The sequence below is a fragment of the Panthera uncia genome, assembly GCF_023721935.1.
Source record: "Panthera uncia isolate 11264 chromosome C1 unlocalized genomic scaffold, Puncia_PCG_1.0 HiC_scaffold_4, whole genome shotgun sequence".
NCBI classification, from domain to species: domain Eukaryota; kingdom Metazoa; phylum Chordata; class Mammalia; order Carnivora; family Felidae; genus Panthera; species Panthera uncia.
In genome coordinates this window covers 61,499,912-61,515,204 of record NW_026057585.1, presented here as the reverse complement: position 1 = coordinate 61,515,204, position 15,293 = coordinate 61,499,912, and the positions used below count along the sequence as shown (strand labels likewise).

Below are 15,293 nucleotides of genomic sequence, written 5' to 3'. Positions count from 1 at the left end.
TCCACGGGGACCAGTTAGGACCGCTAACAACATGAACAGAAATGGACAAGTCCTTGGCACACATGAGCTCCTGTTATTCACGGAGCTCCCAGCACCGGCTCTGTCTTACCTTCTCTAGCCTGACCCTCAGTAGTCACGCCTTCTCTGTACTTTACAGACAAGTAGATAGGCTCAGAGAGGCAAAGTGACTCATCCCAGGTCACACGACTCAGTAGTGTGACAGTCATGGTAGAGCTTGGCTGGAGCCCAGGCCTTTGTGGCTCTTGCCACTGTGTCCACTGCCACCCCTTGACAGGAAGTCCCCTTGGAAGGGACCCTTCCTAGCCTTGGGGAAGAGGCTGTGCCTTTGGGAAAGAAATTAGCCCTGTGCTGTCCATGTTTGTGGCCCAGGCACAGAGAGGTGAAAGGACTTGCTCAAGGTCACTCCAGCCTCTGCCTCCTCCTCATAGGCTATCAGCTGGGCACACTCTGTGCCTCCGGTTAGACACAAAGCAGGTGAGGTGGCCCCTCTAGGGAGTCTGACTGTTCATCTGGACACGGGAATTATTCCAGAGGGACAGACTGCACCTGGAAAAGGTGGGGCCGGTGTAGTCAACAGAACAGTCTAGAACCCTGACTCCGTCACTTTTTAGCTGGGTGGCCTTGGGCAAATGGCTTATCCTCTTGGGTGTTCAATCCACTCTAATGTAAGCTTGTCAAGCTTATTTGGAGACTCTAATGAGGTAATGCTTGGGACAGCGTAAGCATTCTTTAATGTTTCCATTTTCCTTCCCACCCCTTGTTTATAGTCCCTTGCACGTAGTAGGCATTCAGCAGATGTGGGATGCGTTCATTCAGTAGGCCACTGTCTATGGAGGACCTACCCTGTGAGGTGTGCTAGGCCTTGAAGTCAATGGTGAGCAAAGCAGATGTGATCCTTGCCCCAGTGGAGCTTAAGGATTGTGGGGGAGACAGAGGCCCCCTCTGTTGAAGTGTTGGGAGGATGAACCGTATCGGGCTTTGGGTGGGGGCAGGTTCCCTGAAGAGGGGACTGTGGAGCCACAAGCAAAAAGAAGCTTGAGCATTCACTGGACAAGGGGGAGATGAGTGAAACCATGCCCCCTCTCTCAGCCTCCACTCTCCCACCTGTACAACGAGGTACTAACACTATCTTGCCAGCTTGCTTTGAGGACTCGGTGACATTGCCAATGTGACCATGCTCCGTAAGCCATGACATTTCTCTGCCAGTTGCCTTCAGCAGAGGCCCTGCAAATATCTGGGGCCCCTCTTCCCTCATTCTATCCCCAGTGGAAGGCTCACCTCCTGCGCTTCTCTCCCCAGTGTCGGACAAGTGGTGAATATCAAGGCCAAGGTGAACCGGGCCTTCAACTCTAGCATGGAGGTGTGTGGGGTGGGTGCTGCCTAGGGGTGGGTAGGTGGGTGGGTAGGTTTTCTACCTCTTCTCCCTACTCAGCCCCCAGCCTGGCCACACTCACACCCGCAGAGCCCTGGTCGAGGCAGCAGAGTTTTGAAACAGCTGGCAGGGCTGGGGGGATCCTAAGGATCTTCCTGTCCAACACCCCCTAGCACAGAAGTGAAACTGAGGCCCAGGGAGGGGAAGAGGCTTGTCCCAAGTCACCAGGTCACGTAGATTCCAATGTGCGACTGACTTCCAGTCTCCTTGGTCTTCACCCTTAACCTAAGACTCTCTTCAGCAGCCAGGTGGTCACGGGAAAGCAGGGAAGGCAGCTGCCATGCCTGACCCTGGAGGCAGCAGGACTGGAGTAGGGAGAGCCTGAACTGCAGTCCGTTAGCTTACCTCCCATAGCCTCTGTCTCCCCATCTGTGAAAGGGGAACATGAGTCCTATGCTGCAGGGTTCTTAAGTGATGCACAGGGCTCTGTGAGCTCTGTGGACGCCAGGCTCAGGCCATGTCCCTCAGCTGGGCCACTGAGGCTGGGACAGCCAGACTGCCTCTGGATATGCCCTGGGTACCCCCCAGATGTCTGTCTTTTCAATGTAGCCAACGTTTTACCTACTTTAAGTCCTTTGCTAGGTTCAGTCTCATTTTCATTCCCTCTGTAACCCTGTCAGGGCAGGTATGCTCACTCCCATTGCATTCATTCACTCCCTCATTCATTCATTCATTCATTCATTCATATTTTAAGCAGGCTCCATGCCCAATGTGGGGCTTGAACTCATGACCCCGAGATTAAGAGTCACATGCTCTACCGGCTGAGCCAGCCAGGCGTCCCCATGCTCACTCCCATTTTATAGATGAGGAAGCCAAGGACCAGAGAAGGGAAGTGACTTGCCCAAGGCTTTCCAGGGATCCAGGGGTAGAATCAGAACCTATCCCAGGTTTCTGGCTGTCTAGACTCAGTAAGTGATAGAAGAATATGAGGTCTGGCCTGGGGTGGGACTTCCTGTCTCGTTGAGCTGTGGAACCTCAGGTCGGGAGCTCTGTTTCTCCCCTCCTCACTCCTCCCACCCTTTCTTCCTCTCCAGGTGGGCATCCAGGTGGCCTCTGAGGACCTGTGCTCCGAGAAGCAGTGGAACGTGTGCAAGGCCTTGGCCACCTTTGTGGCCCACCGGGAACTCTCCAAGGTGGGGGCTATCCCCGGCTGCACAATGCGGCTGGACCACCCGGGTGCTTGTCAAGGCCGGCCAGGACCAGGGTGGTGAGGCTGGGGACTGACCGAGGGGTGCAGGTGGGGGTGCTTCAGGGAATCCACAGTCCCCAGAGGCGGCTCCCCCTACCTGTGTTCAGACCCCAGGCACCTTCCCTCTCTCCTCTTCCCCACCTACTCCTGTGTGTCTCACACGGGGATTCTTCAGGCCTCATCATTCCCTCACACGTCCTATTGATGCCCCTAGTCTTGGATGCCTTTGCCCAAGAAATGGGACTGGGGCATTTGGAGGGTGAAAGTGATATATCAGTCAACATGGAAACAGGAAGATGGGGACAAAGAGGGCACAAAGACTTGTAGCTATCCAGCCGCCCCAAGTGTGTGACGATGCTGGGGCACAGGCACTCCTGCTGTTTCAAGAAACCCGTCCTGAGCACCCCCCGTGCCAACCCCCGCCCACAGGTGAAGCTGAAGCAGACCACGCCGCAGACGGAGGAGGAGAAGACCGAGCACAGTGTGGCGGCCGAACGGCGGCGCATGCGGCTGCTCTACGCGGACACCATCAAGGACCTCCTGGCCAACTGCGTCATTCAGGATGGTGAGCGGCCGTGGGTGGGGAGGGCAGCGGGCATGCTACATGCCCCCTCTGTCCCAGGCCCCCAGTGGGCAGAGGGAGGAAGGGAGTCTCCTTGGAACGTCCACTCAGTGTCCTGATGGCCCTCTCGCTTCAAAGTCTGCTTCAGGGAAGGGTCTTTTTGGGCCTCTTGCTCAGCTCCCGGGAGCCGTGAAGATGGAATTAGGACGTCAGGAAAACCCTTTGTTATCCAAAATGTGTTGGGGAAGGTACTGTTGAGCGTGGCCTTGAAGACTGTAGGTTTTTTTTTTTTAAAAGCACATATATATATGAACACATAGATATACACACATAGATATATACACATATATACATAAATCATATAGATATAAATACAGAATAAAAAGCAAGACTCTCTCCCACCCAGAACCCAGGCTCCCTCCAGTTACTCATTTTGGGAGATCTTTCCAGAAGATTCCCTGCATATTTAAGCATGCTGTATATTATTTAGCCCTCTCTTTTTACCCAAAAGGGAACATACAGAACATACTGTTCTGTATCTTCCTTCCTTCCCCTTGAAAGTACATGTTGGAGATTGTTCTATACCAGCACACAAAGATCCCCTGTGGACAAGGAGGATTTTGACAGATGGAGAGATAGGGAAAGGTTTTCCTGACAGAGAGCACAGGCTGGGCAAAGGCCCAGAGGGGTAACCTTGGATTCACTCACCAGTCTCCAGAGCGTTAGGACGTGGAGTCTTCCTTGAAACCTAAAGGAGGCAATTAATTATAGGACAGTTCAAAGTGGTCCAGCCGCCCAGGGTGGAAGAGAGCAGGTGCAACCAGCTGCCTCAGTCAAGCAGTGAGAGGGGCTCTGAGTTCTGTGTGCCTTATGTATGCAAGGTCTGGGGGCTATGGCTTGGGCGGGGGGGGGCTCCCAGCTCTTCCTACTGTCATTGAGATTCCCCAGGGCCACCGATCCACTGCAGCCCTCCTAAATCCCTCTTGTCCTGATAGCCCTTCCACACAAAGGTTAGTCCAGATGCCTTAGCCTGGCATCTGGGCCCTTGGCGGGCCATGCGTCTTCACCTGGTGCTGTCCTCCTACTTGCCCTCAGCTCCAACCCAGCCATGGCCTCATTGCTTCCTGGGACTGTCCTACCTGCCCGGTCTCCAGACCTTGGCTCAGGCCCCCTCAAGCTCTCCCCTCCCTGTCTGTGGCATCTCGGAGCAGCCTGCAAGCCAAGCAAAAGGCCACCTCTCTGATGGGCCCTCCCTGACAAGTCTCTCCCTGGCACCTCTTTGAGTTGGGCGGGTGGGGGTCGTATCAGTATCTGCTCCTCTGACCCGCAGGGCCCTGCCCACTCTCTGGCCTCTCCTGCTGAGGATCTCCTAATGCCATCGCCCCAGAAGGACAGGGCCTGTCAGGGCAGAGGGAGGGAAGAATTATCCTTTTGAGAGTCTGTCTCCTGACTGCGGTGCCAAGCACTCTCGGGTCATGACCATACTCCATCTGCATGACCCTGATGGACTGGGTTTGACATCTGCCCCTTCACAGCTGAGGACACAGGTTCAGAGAGGCTTACTTGGCTGGCCCGGGTCACACAACCTGAACCTGAGGTTCAGACCCAGGTGTGTCTTCTCTCAAAGTGGCGGTCCTGCCCACTGCCCCGAGACAGCCTCCTCTTCCCCGTCCCGTGTCCTCCTGTTCCTCACCCAGGGCCAGCGCACGTGGTGCTGAGTCAGTAAAAGAATCTGGATGACAGAGATCGTGCTGGTGGCGGGGGCCCCTGCGTTTGCCCAGTGGGAGGGTCTGCCCTTGGGAACTTCTCCCCTTCCCACCTCCCTCCCTCTGTCCTTCCCGGTCAGATCTGGAGAGTAGAGACTGCAGCTGCATGGTGCCGGCCGAGAGGACCCGTGTGGAGAGCGTGGAGCTGGTGCTGCCCCCCCATGCCAATCACCAAGGCAATACCTTTGGGGGCCAGATCATGGCCTGGATGGAGAACGTGGCCACCATTGCAGCCAGGTGAGGGGAGAGTGTGCTGCCTCTGCTTCCCTTCCTTTCTCTCCCTTCTTCCCTTGGCCAGCTCCCTCTGGGCGGGGAGGGGTGGGAACCCCCAGCTTGGCATTGGCATTCAAGGCTTCAGGAGCTTGGCTGTTCTGTTAGGGTAGCCCGGGGCTTTCAGACCCAGAGAACCAGAGAGGAGTGGTCTTCTGTGAGCTGGCCTTTCCTTCCTTGTCTTAAAAAAAAAAAACCCAGGGTCACCGGGGGGCTCAGTCGGTTAAGCACTGACTTCGGCTCAGGTCATGATCTCATGGTTTGTGGGTTCGAGCCCCGCATCCAGCTCTGTGCTGATAGATGAGAGCCTGGAGACTGCTTCGGATTCTGCGTCTCCCTCTCTCTCTGCCCCTCCCCTGCTCGTGCTCTGTCTCTCGAAAATAAATAAGCATTAAAGAAAAAATTAAAAAAAAAAAACAACCCCACAGTCCCACCGCCTACATTGGAAATGCCAAGCCCTTTGGAGCTAGGGCCTCCCCTTGACCTGGCCCTGCCTGCTGTCTTCTTGTATCTTAGGTCCCCAGGTGCACGTCAAGCCATTTGCCCTTCCCCACCCCCTCCCCGAATTCCCAGCCTCTGCCTCTGCTCCTGCTCTAACCTGCCTCCGTGCCACCTCGCTACTTTTGGTCTGCTAAAATCCAGGAAGCCTCTCTTAACGGTTCCCTTCTCCCTACGGGTGAAAATAATTCCTTCCTTCTTCTATAATCTCTGCACTTGTCTGGGGCTTGTTCTTCTCTAAATATTGGGGTCTTTTTTTATAGTTATGATAATGGACTTTCCCTGACTGATGCCCTAGTACCTGCATGACTTTGTATTTGCGGGGAGTGTCTTCCTCAGCCAGGGGGATTACCCCTCACCTCTGAAGAGCCTGGCTCGAATGGCCCCTCCCCTGTGTTTACCCTGTGGGACACAGCGCATACGCAATGCCATTTTGGGCAGCCCTATCTCAGAATAAGTTCACAGTGCAGATAGTCACGGCAGGCTTCCTGGAGGAGAGCTCTTCAGCTGGGCCTTGAGTGACAAGTAGCTTTGGGTAACCGGGAGGGGGGTGTTAGGTAGTAGAAGCAGCAGGTGCTGGGCGTAGAGGTTGAAGGAAAATGGGGAAGGGATTTGCCCCAAGCCCTGTTCTTTCTTCTGTCCCCTCAAGCTCAGCTGCTTGAGTGCACATAGACCTGACTGTTCTAAGCTATGAAAGGGGACTTTAGTTCTGTTCTTCTGGGCAGAAGTGTCCTGGGCCAGGTGGGAGTGGGGGGGCCAGAGGGCGGTGCATGTGATTCTGGGCTGGGTCTGTGGATGGGGGCAGGGGGAGAGTCTGGCCCAAGCCTGTGGCTGAAGCACCAGGGGCTTTTGTCCTGTCTCCCCGCCCCCAGCCGGCTGTGCCGAGCCCACCCTACGCTGAAGACCATTGAGATGTTCCACTTCCGGGGCCCCTCCCAGGTTGGGGACCGCCTGGTGCTCAAGGCCATCGTCAACAACGCCTTCAAGCATAGGTAAGGGGAGGGACCGGGGCCCCCCCGGGGGCTGAGGGTTCTTCCTGACCCAAGAAGGGGCCCAATTGCAAAGCTGCCAGGGACGCTTCCCCTTGTAGACGAGGCCTGTGAGGTCTAAACCCTGCCCGGCTGCTGGGCCCCTTCACCATGACCGCGTTTCGGCTCTGCTGTTCCCTCCTCTGGATTCCCCAGCCCTGTGCCTCCTGTTGTCTCGGGATCGTATCCTATGCTCTCTGTCTCTGTCTCTCTTCCCAGCCCCTGCCTCTGGGCCTGCCATGCTGTGCATGCTCAGATCACAGGGCCAGTGTTCTCTCATTTGTCAAATCCGTTCCTACCTTTTCCCTAAAACAACAATTAGGTCCCAGAGCCCTTAATTTGGAATGAATCCTGCTACCTCCAAGAAAGCTTACTTTAAATATCTGTCTTTGTTGGTGATTTCAAAGATCATCGTGTAGTTGTTAAAAGTGAGGATGCCAGGCTCCCGGGGTTCGAGTTTGGCTCGCTCCTTACTGGCTGTAAAGGCTGGACTTCAGGCAAGTTTCTCACTGTCACTGAGCTTCAGTTCTTTTGTCTGTAAAATGGAGCTCACCACAACTAAATCCTAGCTGTGAGGGTTCCATGAGGCGTTACTGGTGGTGTGCCAGAGAGAATGTTCAGTGAGGGATTATTACTACTGTCATCGTCATTGTTCACAGTCTGACCAGCACACATCCTGTGGCTGTGCAGGGGAAAAAACCCTGAACCAGGAGCTGCGAGGCCCCGTTTCCAGTCCAGCTTCTCTTCCAGACTGCTATGTGACCTTGGCCCAGTGATTGCCCTATTCTGGGCCTCGGTTCCCCCTCTGCATAGTGACCACATTCTGGGATCATAGAGCCTCCTAAGTGAGGGGGTGTGGGGGCGTGGACAGGTGTGCGTGCACATGTGTGTGGGTGCATGTGTGCGTATGTGCACGTGTGTGTTGGGGAGGGGACGTGGGCTCAGGAAAGTCTGTCCAGCATGGAAGCAGCCCTCCCTCTCTCTCAGCATGGAGGTGGGCGTGTGCGTAGAGGCTTACCGCCAGGGTGCTGAGACCCAACGGCGGCACATCAACAGCGCCTTCATGACCTTCGTGGTCTTAGACGCGGACGACCAGCCTCGGACTCTGCCCTGGATTCGGCCCCAGCCCGGGGTGAGTGGCACCCTGCCCCGCCACCAGCTCCCCTCCCTCTCTGCCCAAGAGTGGGGGTGGTGCGGGAGTGATGGGCTCAGCCCTGCCCCTCTGCTGGGGCACAGCCAGCTCTGAGTGCCTTGTGGCCCCTGGAGATGCCCTTGTGCAAGGCAGGCACCTTGGCCTAGCTCATGGTTAGGTGTTGACAGGCATTCGTGAGCCTGCAGGGTTGGAAAAGCACGGGCTTTGGGGGCAGGGGTGGGTTGAAACTCTCCTCTTCCGTGTTCTACTGGGTGCCCTCTGCAAGTTTCTGGTCCCTGCCAGTAAAGTGGGTGTATCTACACCCCTGCCTCACAGGGATGTTGTGGGGGAGCTGAGGGACAATGACCCTGTGCCTGGCTGAGCCCTGTAGGCACTCCATAAATGGTGACCATTACGAGGAGGTGACAGGAGAGCAAGAAGCACAGGGACAAGAGTCAGGGGCTTGGGTTCAAAGACCGTCTCTTAAAAAATGCGATCTTGTGCCTCCTGTGGGCCAGTCCCCGGCTTGCTTCTGGGAGGCCTGGGGTGACCTTGGAGGAGCACTCCCTCTCGCTGGGAAGGCCCCCCACCCTGCCTGCCGGCCTCACAGGGCTGAGCACTGGCTGTAAAAACCCCCCACTCCACAGCTGGGTGCTGGGCAGTTGACAGTGGTGGGGTGGGGGAGGGGAGGAACCGGCACATGAGGGACCGTGCCATTTAATGCTCACGAGTGAGGGGACATTAGAGGCAGTGGGTGAGAGGGTGGGCTCCGGGTCAGGCCATCAGGGTTCTGTTCCTGGCCCCGCTTCTTACCCCTGCCGCCTTGGGCAAGCCACCAACCTTTCTGTGTCTCAGTTTCCTCCTCTGTGAAATGGGGATAACATGAGTCCCAACTTCAGAGAGCTGTTGTGAGGCTTATTTGAAATTTTGCCTGGGAAGTGCTTTAGAAGAGGCCTGGTAGCAGCAAGTGCTCGGTAAACGTGGCTTCTTCCTAGCATTGTGAGTGCCCTTGGGGATCCCCTGGTGCAGAGGAGGAAATCGAGGTCCAGCAAAGGCAGGTGGTGTTCCCAAAGTTGCTCAGAGCCTGAGACCCTCTGAGCTCAGACTGAGCTGGAGCTCAGAGACTTGGCACTTTGCTGTCCAGGTTGCCTTGACTCTGGCTGCCCCAGTGAGACCTGAACTCCACTTTAGGGCTGAAGGACCTCCTTGGGCCCGTGGGGGGGCAGAGGGTAAGGGGAGCGGGGAGGAGGGTGCCAGCCGGTTGTGTTGCCTGCGTTGTAGTCCGTCCCTGCGTCTCTCCCCAGGATGGCGAGCGGCGGTACCGAGAGGCTAGTGCCAGGAAGAAGATCCGACTGGACAGGCAAGTGTGGGTTGGGTGGAAGGAGGGGACACGGGTTCAGGGCCGTCCTCCTGTTCCCCAGGCCTGGGGGACTCGCATTTCTTCAGTGCCGCCCCTGTGCTGGGCACTGGGCTGGGCCCTTTATATCCACGCAGCCTCACTACATGTGGCCTTCCTGGTCCATTGTACAGGCGAGGACACTGAGGACAGAGGGGTTAGGTGGCCATGGGCACACAGATAGGAATGATGGGCAGAGTGAGAACTTGAACCTGGCCGGGTCTGGCCAATTCTAAATCCTGTGTTCCTTCCTTTGATTCTGATGCCTGTCGGGCAGACGAAGAAAGAAAGGTTCTGGGGCACCTGGGTGGCTCAGTTAAGTGTCTGACTCTTGATTTCAGGTCAGGTCACGATCTCACGGTTCATGAGTTCAAGCCCCGCATTGTGCTCTGCACTGACAGTGCGGACTCAGCTTGAGAATCTCTCTCCCTGTCTCTCCGCCTCTCCCCCACTTGCTCTCTCTCTCTCTCTCTTTCTCTCAAAATAAATAAATAAATATTAAAAAGAAAGGTCCTGAGAGGAGATACAGTTGCTCAAGATGCACAGCCAGGTGTGAATGACTCTGCTGTCAGAGCACTTTACCGACCTGAAAGTGCTGGAAATGTACTGGGGTTCACCATCTGCGTTAATGGGAAAAGGGTGCATCTGTGGAGCACCTACCAGTGTCCTCCTGGCGACCCTGTAAGGCAGATGTGACTCCCAGTCCCCTGTACAGAGGAGGACACAGAGGCGCAAGGGTGAAGTTGCTTTAGGCAGAGCCGACTGCTCGGTAAGGGTGGGGGCACCGAGCCTGCACCCGGCGCCCTTCCCCGCTGCCCGGTCCAGCTCCACTTGTGACCAAGTCTGGATGGTCCCAGCTGCTCTTTTCTGTTGCCCCGCTCGCTAGTCTGCCTGGCCAGATAGGAGTCCCTCCCAGCCTGCTGGGCTGAGCACAGGGAGTGAAGTCTTCTGGAAGACATGGGCTCCCAAGGGACCATGGTTGTCTTTTTCCCTCTCCCAGGAAGTACATTGTGTCCTGTAAACAGACAGAAATGCCCATCTCTGTCCCCTGGGACCCGAGCAACCAGGTAAGACTTCCTGCTCTGATTGGACAGTTCTCAGGCCCAGGGTGGGGGCGGGGGGACCCTGACTCTCCCTTCTCGTCAGAGTGGGTTTGGAAGTGGTCCAGAAGGGGACAGGATATTATGTCGTGCCTCAGGACTGGTACAGTTAGCAAAGGGCTTTCCCCTGTCCCTCTGTTTGGCTGAGGGAGCTGAGGCCCCGAGAAGACGGTCACACAGTGAGTCTGCCCAAGGCTGGGCCTCCTGTCCCGAAGCCCAGGGCCCGGCACCCACCCGCCTTCAGAGTTCGATGTGCTTTCCCTCAGTCCAGCACGGCCTCAGCACAGAGCCCCTCAAGGGGAGAGCGTGAGGCTTCTCTATGTGCTCTGTCCAGGTGTACCTGAGCTACAACAACGTCTCCTCCCTGAAGATGCTCGTGACCAAGGACAACTGGGTGCTGTCCTCGGAGATCAACCAGGTAGCTGATCCCATCCACCCAGCAGAGGCGACTGATCTCAAGCAATAGAGATTCCCTCAAAGCACTCATGTCATAAGGGGATTTCTTAAAAGGATTTGGATGGGACCATGAAACCAACCCAGTTATAGAAACACCGCTGCTCCCACAGGGCCTGGAGTGGAGAACCCACAAATCTTCCTCTCCTGCCTGCCTACCATTTTGCCCCCAACCTCTCATCTCTGCTGCTCTCTGCCCTGCTGCTTCCTCCCTCTCTCTGCTCCTTCTTCCCTGTAGGGATGGGGACAGGGGACAAGCATGGGTTGAGGGAAAACATGAGCTTTGCCCATGCCCTGGGGAGAGTCACTTCCCCACCTGTGACATTAGGGGGTTCAGTGGGTGCCTGACTCTAAGGATCTACTCCATTGTTGCCTCATTGTTTCTTTTTTTTTTTATAATTTTTTTTTAACGTTTATTTATTTTTGAGACCGAGAGAGACAGAGCATGAACGGGGGAGGGTCAGAGAGAGGGAGACACAGAATCTGAAACAGGCTCCAGGCTCTGAGCTGTCAGCACAGAGCCTGACGCGGGGCTCAAACTCACGGACCACGAGATCGTGACCTGAGCCGAAGTCGGCTGCCCAACCGACTGAGCCACTCAGGCACCCCAGTCATTGTTTCTTGAGATACCCTCCTGTCTACCTGTCCTGAATTCTCTCAACAGCCCATTTTCATGGGGATGGGACTAAGGTTCAGAGAGGTTGAGTCACTTTTTTACAGTCACACAGCAAGTCAGTGAGTGGCAGGTTTGAGCTTCTAGCCCTGGTCTCCAGCATCGGGGTCAGCCCCCCCCCCGCCCCCCGCCCCCAGCATAGGCTGGGGAGGTGGTGCAGGAACGAGGCCGCCCTCTGTCCCATGCAGGTCCGCCTGTACACCCTGGAGGACGACAAGTTCCTCTCCTTCCACATGGAGATGCTGGTGCAGGTGGAAACAATCCAGGCCTTCCTGCTGCTCTCAGACCTGCTTCGGAGGCCCGAGTGGGATAAGCACTACCGGTGAGGGCCAAGGTGCCAGTGGGGCAGGGTGCTTTTCTCAGGCCTGTTGGGAAGGTGGGCCTTCAGGGGTGTCCTTCTGTCCTTCTGTTCTGTCCTTCATAATCCCCCATTATGCTTGGCCCCTACTGGGTGTCATCCGGGCGGGCGGGTGGGAATTACAGTTATGCGTTCGGTGGGTGTCAGAGTCAAGGGCGTTCTGAGCCCTCAGGGAAGGGACTGAGCCTGGAATTGGAGTTGGAGGCCTGGGTTTAAATCCTATTTCTGGCCCAACTGGCTGTGTGACCTCAGGCAAGTCACTTCCTTTCTAGGTCTCAAGTTTCCCTCTTCTTAAAATGGGTACTTGAAGTGTGGGTCATGCACCTGCACTCTGGATAGATCAGTGATTTTCAAACCATGTTCTGTGGGGTCCTGTGTCCCCAAAGAAGGCTCAGGGACCACTTGGGGTGGGGGGTAGAACGCTGAGGGGGCAGGTGGGCCCCTTCCCAGACTCAGGGTAACTAAAGGAATGGCCGATTTGATGAATTCACCCAGTTTGCCAGCTCTTCTTATGGATATGTGCATGCATATGTTATTTTTGAATGTAGTGAGTTACTGAATATAAATGTTATTCCTGTGAATACATTTGTTCCCTGAATTTACTGATTCTTCAGGCGAATATTTTCTTCCTGAATTTAACCAAGGAAGAGAAATCCGTTCTTAGGAAAATAGCCAAAATTTCAGTGTTTAATATGAGAATGTTAAAGTTGAAACTGGTATTTTTTCAAATCCCTTTAAAGTCATTTTCTGTTGTGCCAACACCTTACTTTGGGGAGTTCTTTGATCATTTCTCCAATTGGCTGCTTATGAGGAGCCTGTATTCCTGAGCATCTCCATAGGGAGGGTCTGTAGGTTTGGCAAATTGATTTTTGACCAATTGCCTTCCCCTTTCTACTCCCATCTAACTCACCAGCGTGGGCCTACTTGTGGCTCTTTCTACACAGGCTTTCTGTTTAAGGTTTTGGTGCAAAAAAGGCTGTTGTTTAAAAAAAAAAAAAAAAAGCCTTGGTCTAGGTGACCCCAGGCCTGTTGGCAGTGACATTCTACAAAGCCGGGAGGTGATTTGGTGGTGGATGTTGGGGGTGTTGGGTCTACGATAGGAAGACTTCTTGGAGGAGGCAGGCTGGCGTGGGCCTTGAAGGCCAGGTCAGATCTTGACCCTTGGTGGGATTGGTGGGGAGAGTGTCCCAAGGGGAAAGGGAACCCCTAGCTGCTTCCTCCCACCCCACCGATAGCATCCTGTTCATGAGACAGCCTCTGAAGGTGAGTGAGAGAGCAGGGCAGAGAGTGGTGGGTTTGGACATGGTCGTGTGTGTTTCTGTGTGGATGTCCTTGTGTGTGTGCACGTGTGTTGGTGTAAGCCTCTGCGTCGTACCTGGACACATATGTGCAGCATGCCCGGGCCCAAGGGGCGGAACTCTGGCACCTGCCAGTACGAGCACATCTCAGCCTGAATGGCTTTGTGGCTGTGGGCAGGTTATTTTCTGAGTCAGCCCCTCATGTGTAGGGATACTGAGAGCACCTCCTGCATGGGCCACTGTGGATTCAAGGACACAGTGCATGGAAAGCTCTTAGAGCAATGCCTGACACATGGCAGGTGCTCACAACCAGTAAACTGTCCCACATCGGTGTGGGCGTGTGCACCTGCAGACAGGTACAGACACCGTGGTGTGTGTGTGCACTGGTGGGTATCTGTGTGTCTGTGCACGTGTGTACGCTCACAGGTGTGCATGTCTTTGTTCCCATGTCTGTATGTGTGTGCATTTGCCTGTGGACGCGTCTGTGTGAGCTCCTGTGCGTGTGTGTGTGTGTTCATGTGCAGCTTGGCCTGGCCTTTCTGCCCTCCTGTGGTCCCTGCTGAGCAATGTAGGTGGTAAAGTCCCCCAGACGTCTGCTCAAGAAGGCTGCGGCATGGGAAAGCCTGGGCCAGTGTGACTCCCTTGAACCCTGATCTCTGGGCCTCCCTACAGGAGCGTGGAGCTAGTGCAGCAGGTGGACGAGGATGATGCCATCTACCACGTCATCAGCCCTGCCCTTGGCGGTGACGCCAAGCCCCAGGACTTTGTGATCCTGGCCTCTCGGCGGAAGCCGTGCGACAACGGGTGGGTGTCCGCCTGCTGAGGTAGGAGGCGGGCGGGGCTCGTTAACCCCCACCCGGGAGGGGGCGTCAGCTTAGCCTCAGAGCTCTGCTTTCTGCCCGCTGCGGACTTCAGGCACCACTTGGCTTTTCTGGGCTGCCATGGCCTTGCTGTGGGTAGAGTGGAGGACGAGGGGACACATCTCCCCTCTGGCCACTTGTGCTCTAAGGCGGGGTGGCCTGTGTCCCTGGGGTGGTGAGGCTGCCTCACCCCGGTCATGGACAGGCCCTTGCTCATGTGGCCACCTCCTTGGCCTCACCCCCTGAGGGCGCCATGTTGGCTGAAAAGTGGGAAGGCTGCCTGCCCGCTGTGTCAGGATAGTCGGCATCACTTCCGCTAGAGACAAGCACAGAAGAATGAAGCATGAAATCCCAAAGTGTGTGACTTCTTCGAGTGGCTGCAGTGGAGGGGCTTTTCCAGAAGATGTACAGTGAAGCCAGGCTGGCTCCTGGCAGATTCAGGGCTGCTGACCCACAGGTGCCTCCTCTCTCTAGCCTGGTCCAGAGCCAGGCCTCGGGCCTTTAAGAGTTTATGGGCCTTAGACTCTGGTGAGAATGTCTGAGTGGAGGGGGCTCTGGAGCCTCAGCTGGGAAGAGCAGGCCCTCACCTCCTTGTGTGCCCCTCTCTGCCCTTTGTCGGCTCCAGGGACCCCTATGTCATCGCACTGAGGTCCGTTACACTGCCCACGCACCCCGAGACACCAGCATACAGGCGCGGGGAGACCCTCTGCTCAGGCTTCTGCTTCTGGCGAGAGGGGGACCAGCTGACCAAGGTGAGGCCCGGTGTACCCCTCCCCCCAACAGTGCCCCTAAAGCCACATGCGTGTCCAGAGCTCAGTGCTGCAGGCTCAGTCAGTCCCATACCTGGGCCCCACCTGCCCCCCCCACCCCCCCAGCAGGCTCTCTTCTAGCTTGGGGCAGCCTAAGAGTGTCAGGGGCTGAAAACAAGCCTTCATTAAGATCTAATCTGTGCAGAGACAAGACTCCAGGGTCTCGGAGAAAGCTCTGGATGCTGAGGGCAGAGGCCTGGGTTCTGATCTAAAATTCAGCTCATTATTTATTTACTTATATACCTCTCTCGTCTGGGAAGGCTTTATACGGCTCTCAGGGCCCATAAAACTCAGCAGGGCAGCCAGTGCTAATTGAAAATGCGGGGGAGGAGGCTGAGAGCGAGCGAGGGCAGGGGTACTGCAGCTCCCCATCCTTGAGGCACCGCTGCATTAGGACCCCAAGACTCACTCCGGCAGGGACTAGGCTGGTGTTCGCTAACTTAACACC

At 55.8% G+C, this 15,293-nt stretch overlaps 1 protein-coding gene across 1 annotated transcript in view; it reads left to right on the top strand.

The window, feature by feature from the left end:
• Positions 1-15,293, top strand: part of ACOT11 (acyl-CoA thioesterase 11) — a 34,822-nt gene that overhangs the window by 14,978 nt on the left and 4,551 nt on the right. The window contains exons 4-15 of the mRNA XM_049617122.1: positions 1,321-1,381; positions 2,488-2,586; positions 3,072-3,207; positions 5,051-5,207; positions 6,611-6,730; positions 7,754-7,898; positions 9,203-9,262; positions 10,299-10,361; positions 10,729-10,812; positions 11,709-11,842; positions 13,849-13,980; positions 14,662-14,788. Coding sequence (XP_049473079.1) covers positions 1,321-1,381; positions 2,488-2,586; positions 3,072-3,207; positions 5,051-5,207; positions 6,611-6,730; positions 7,754-7,898; positions 9,203-9,262; positions 10,299-10,361; positions 10,729-10,812; positions 11,709-11,842; positions 13,849-13,980; positions 14,662-14,788 — 1,318 coding nt within the window. The remainder of the gene's footprint in view (positions 1-1,320; positions 1,382-2,487; positions 2,587-3,071; positions 3,208-5,050; positions 5,208-6,610; positions 6,731-7,753; positions 7,899-9,202; positions 9,263-10,298; positions 10,362-10,728; positions 10,813-11,708; positions 11,843-13,848; positions 13,981-14,661; positions 14,789-15,293) is intronic.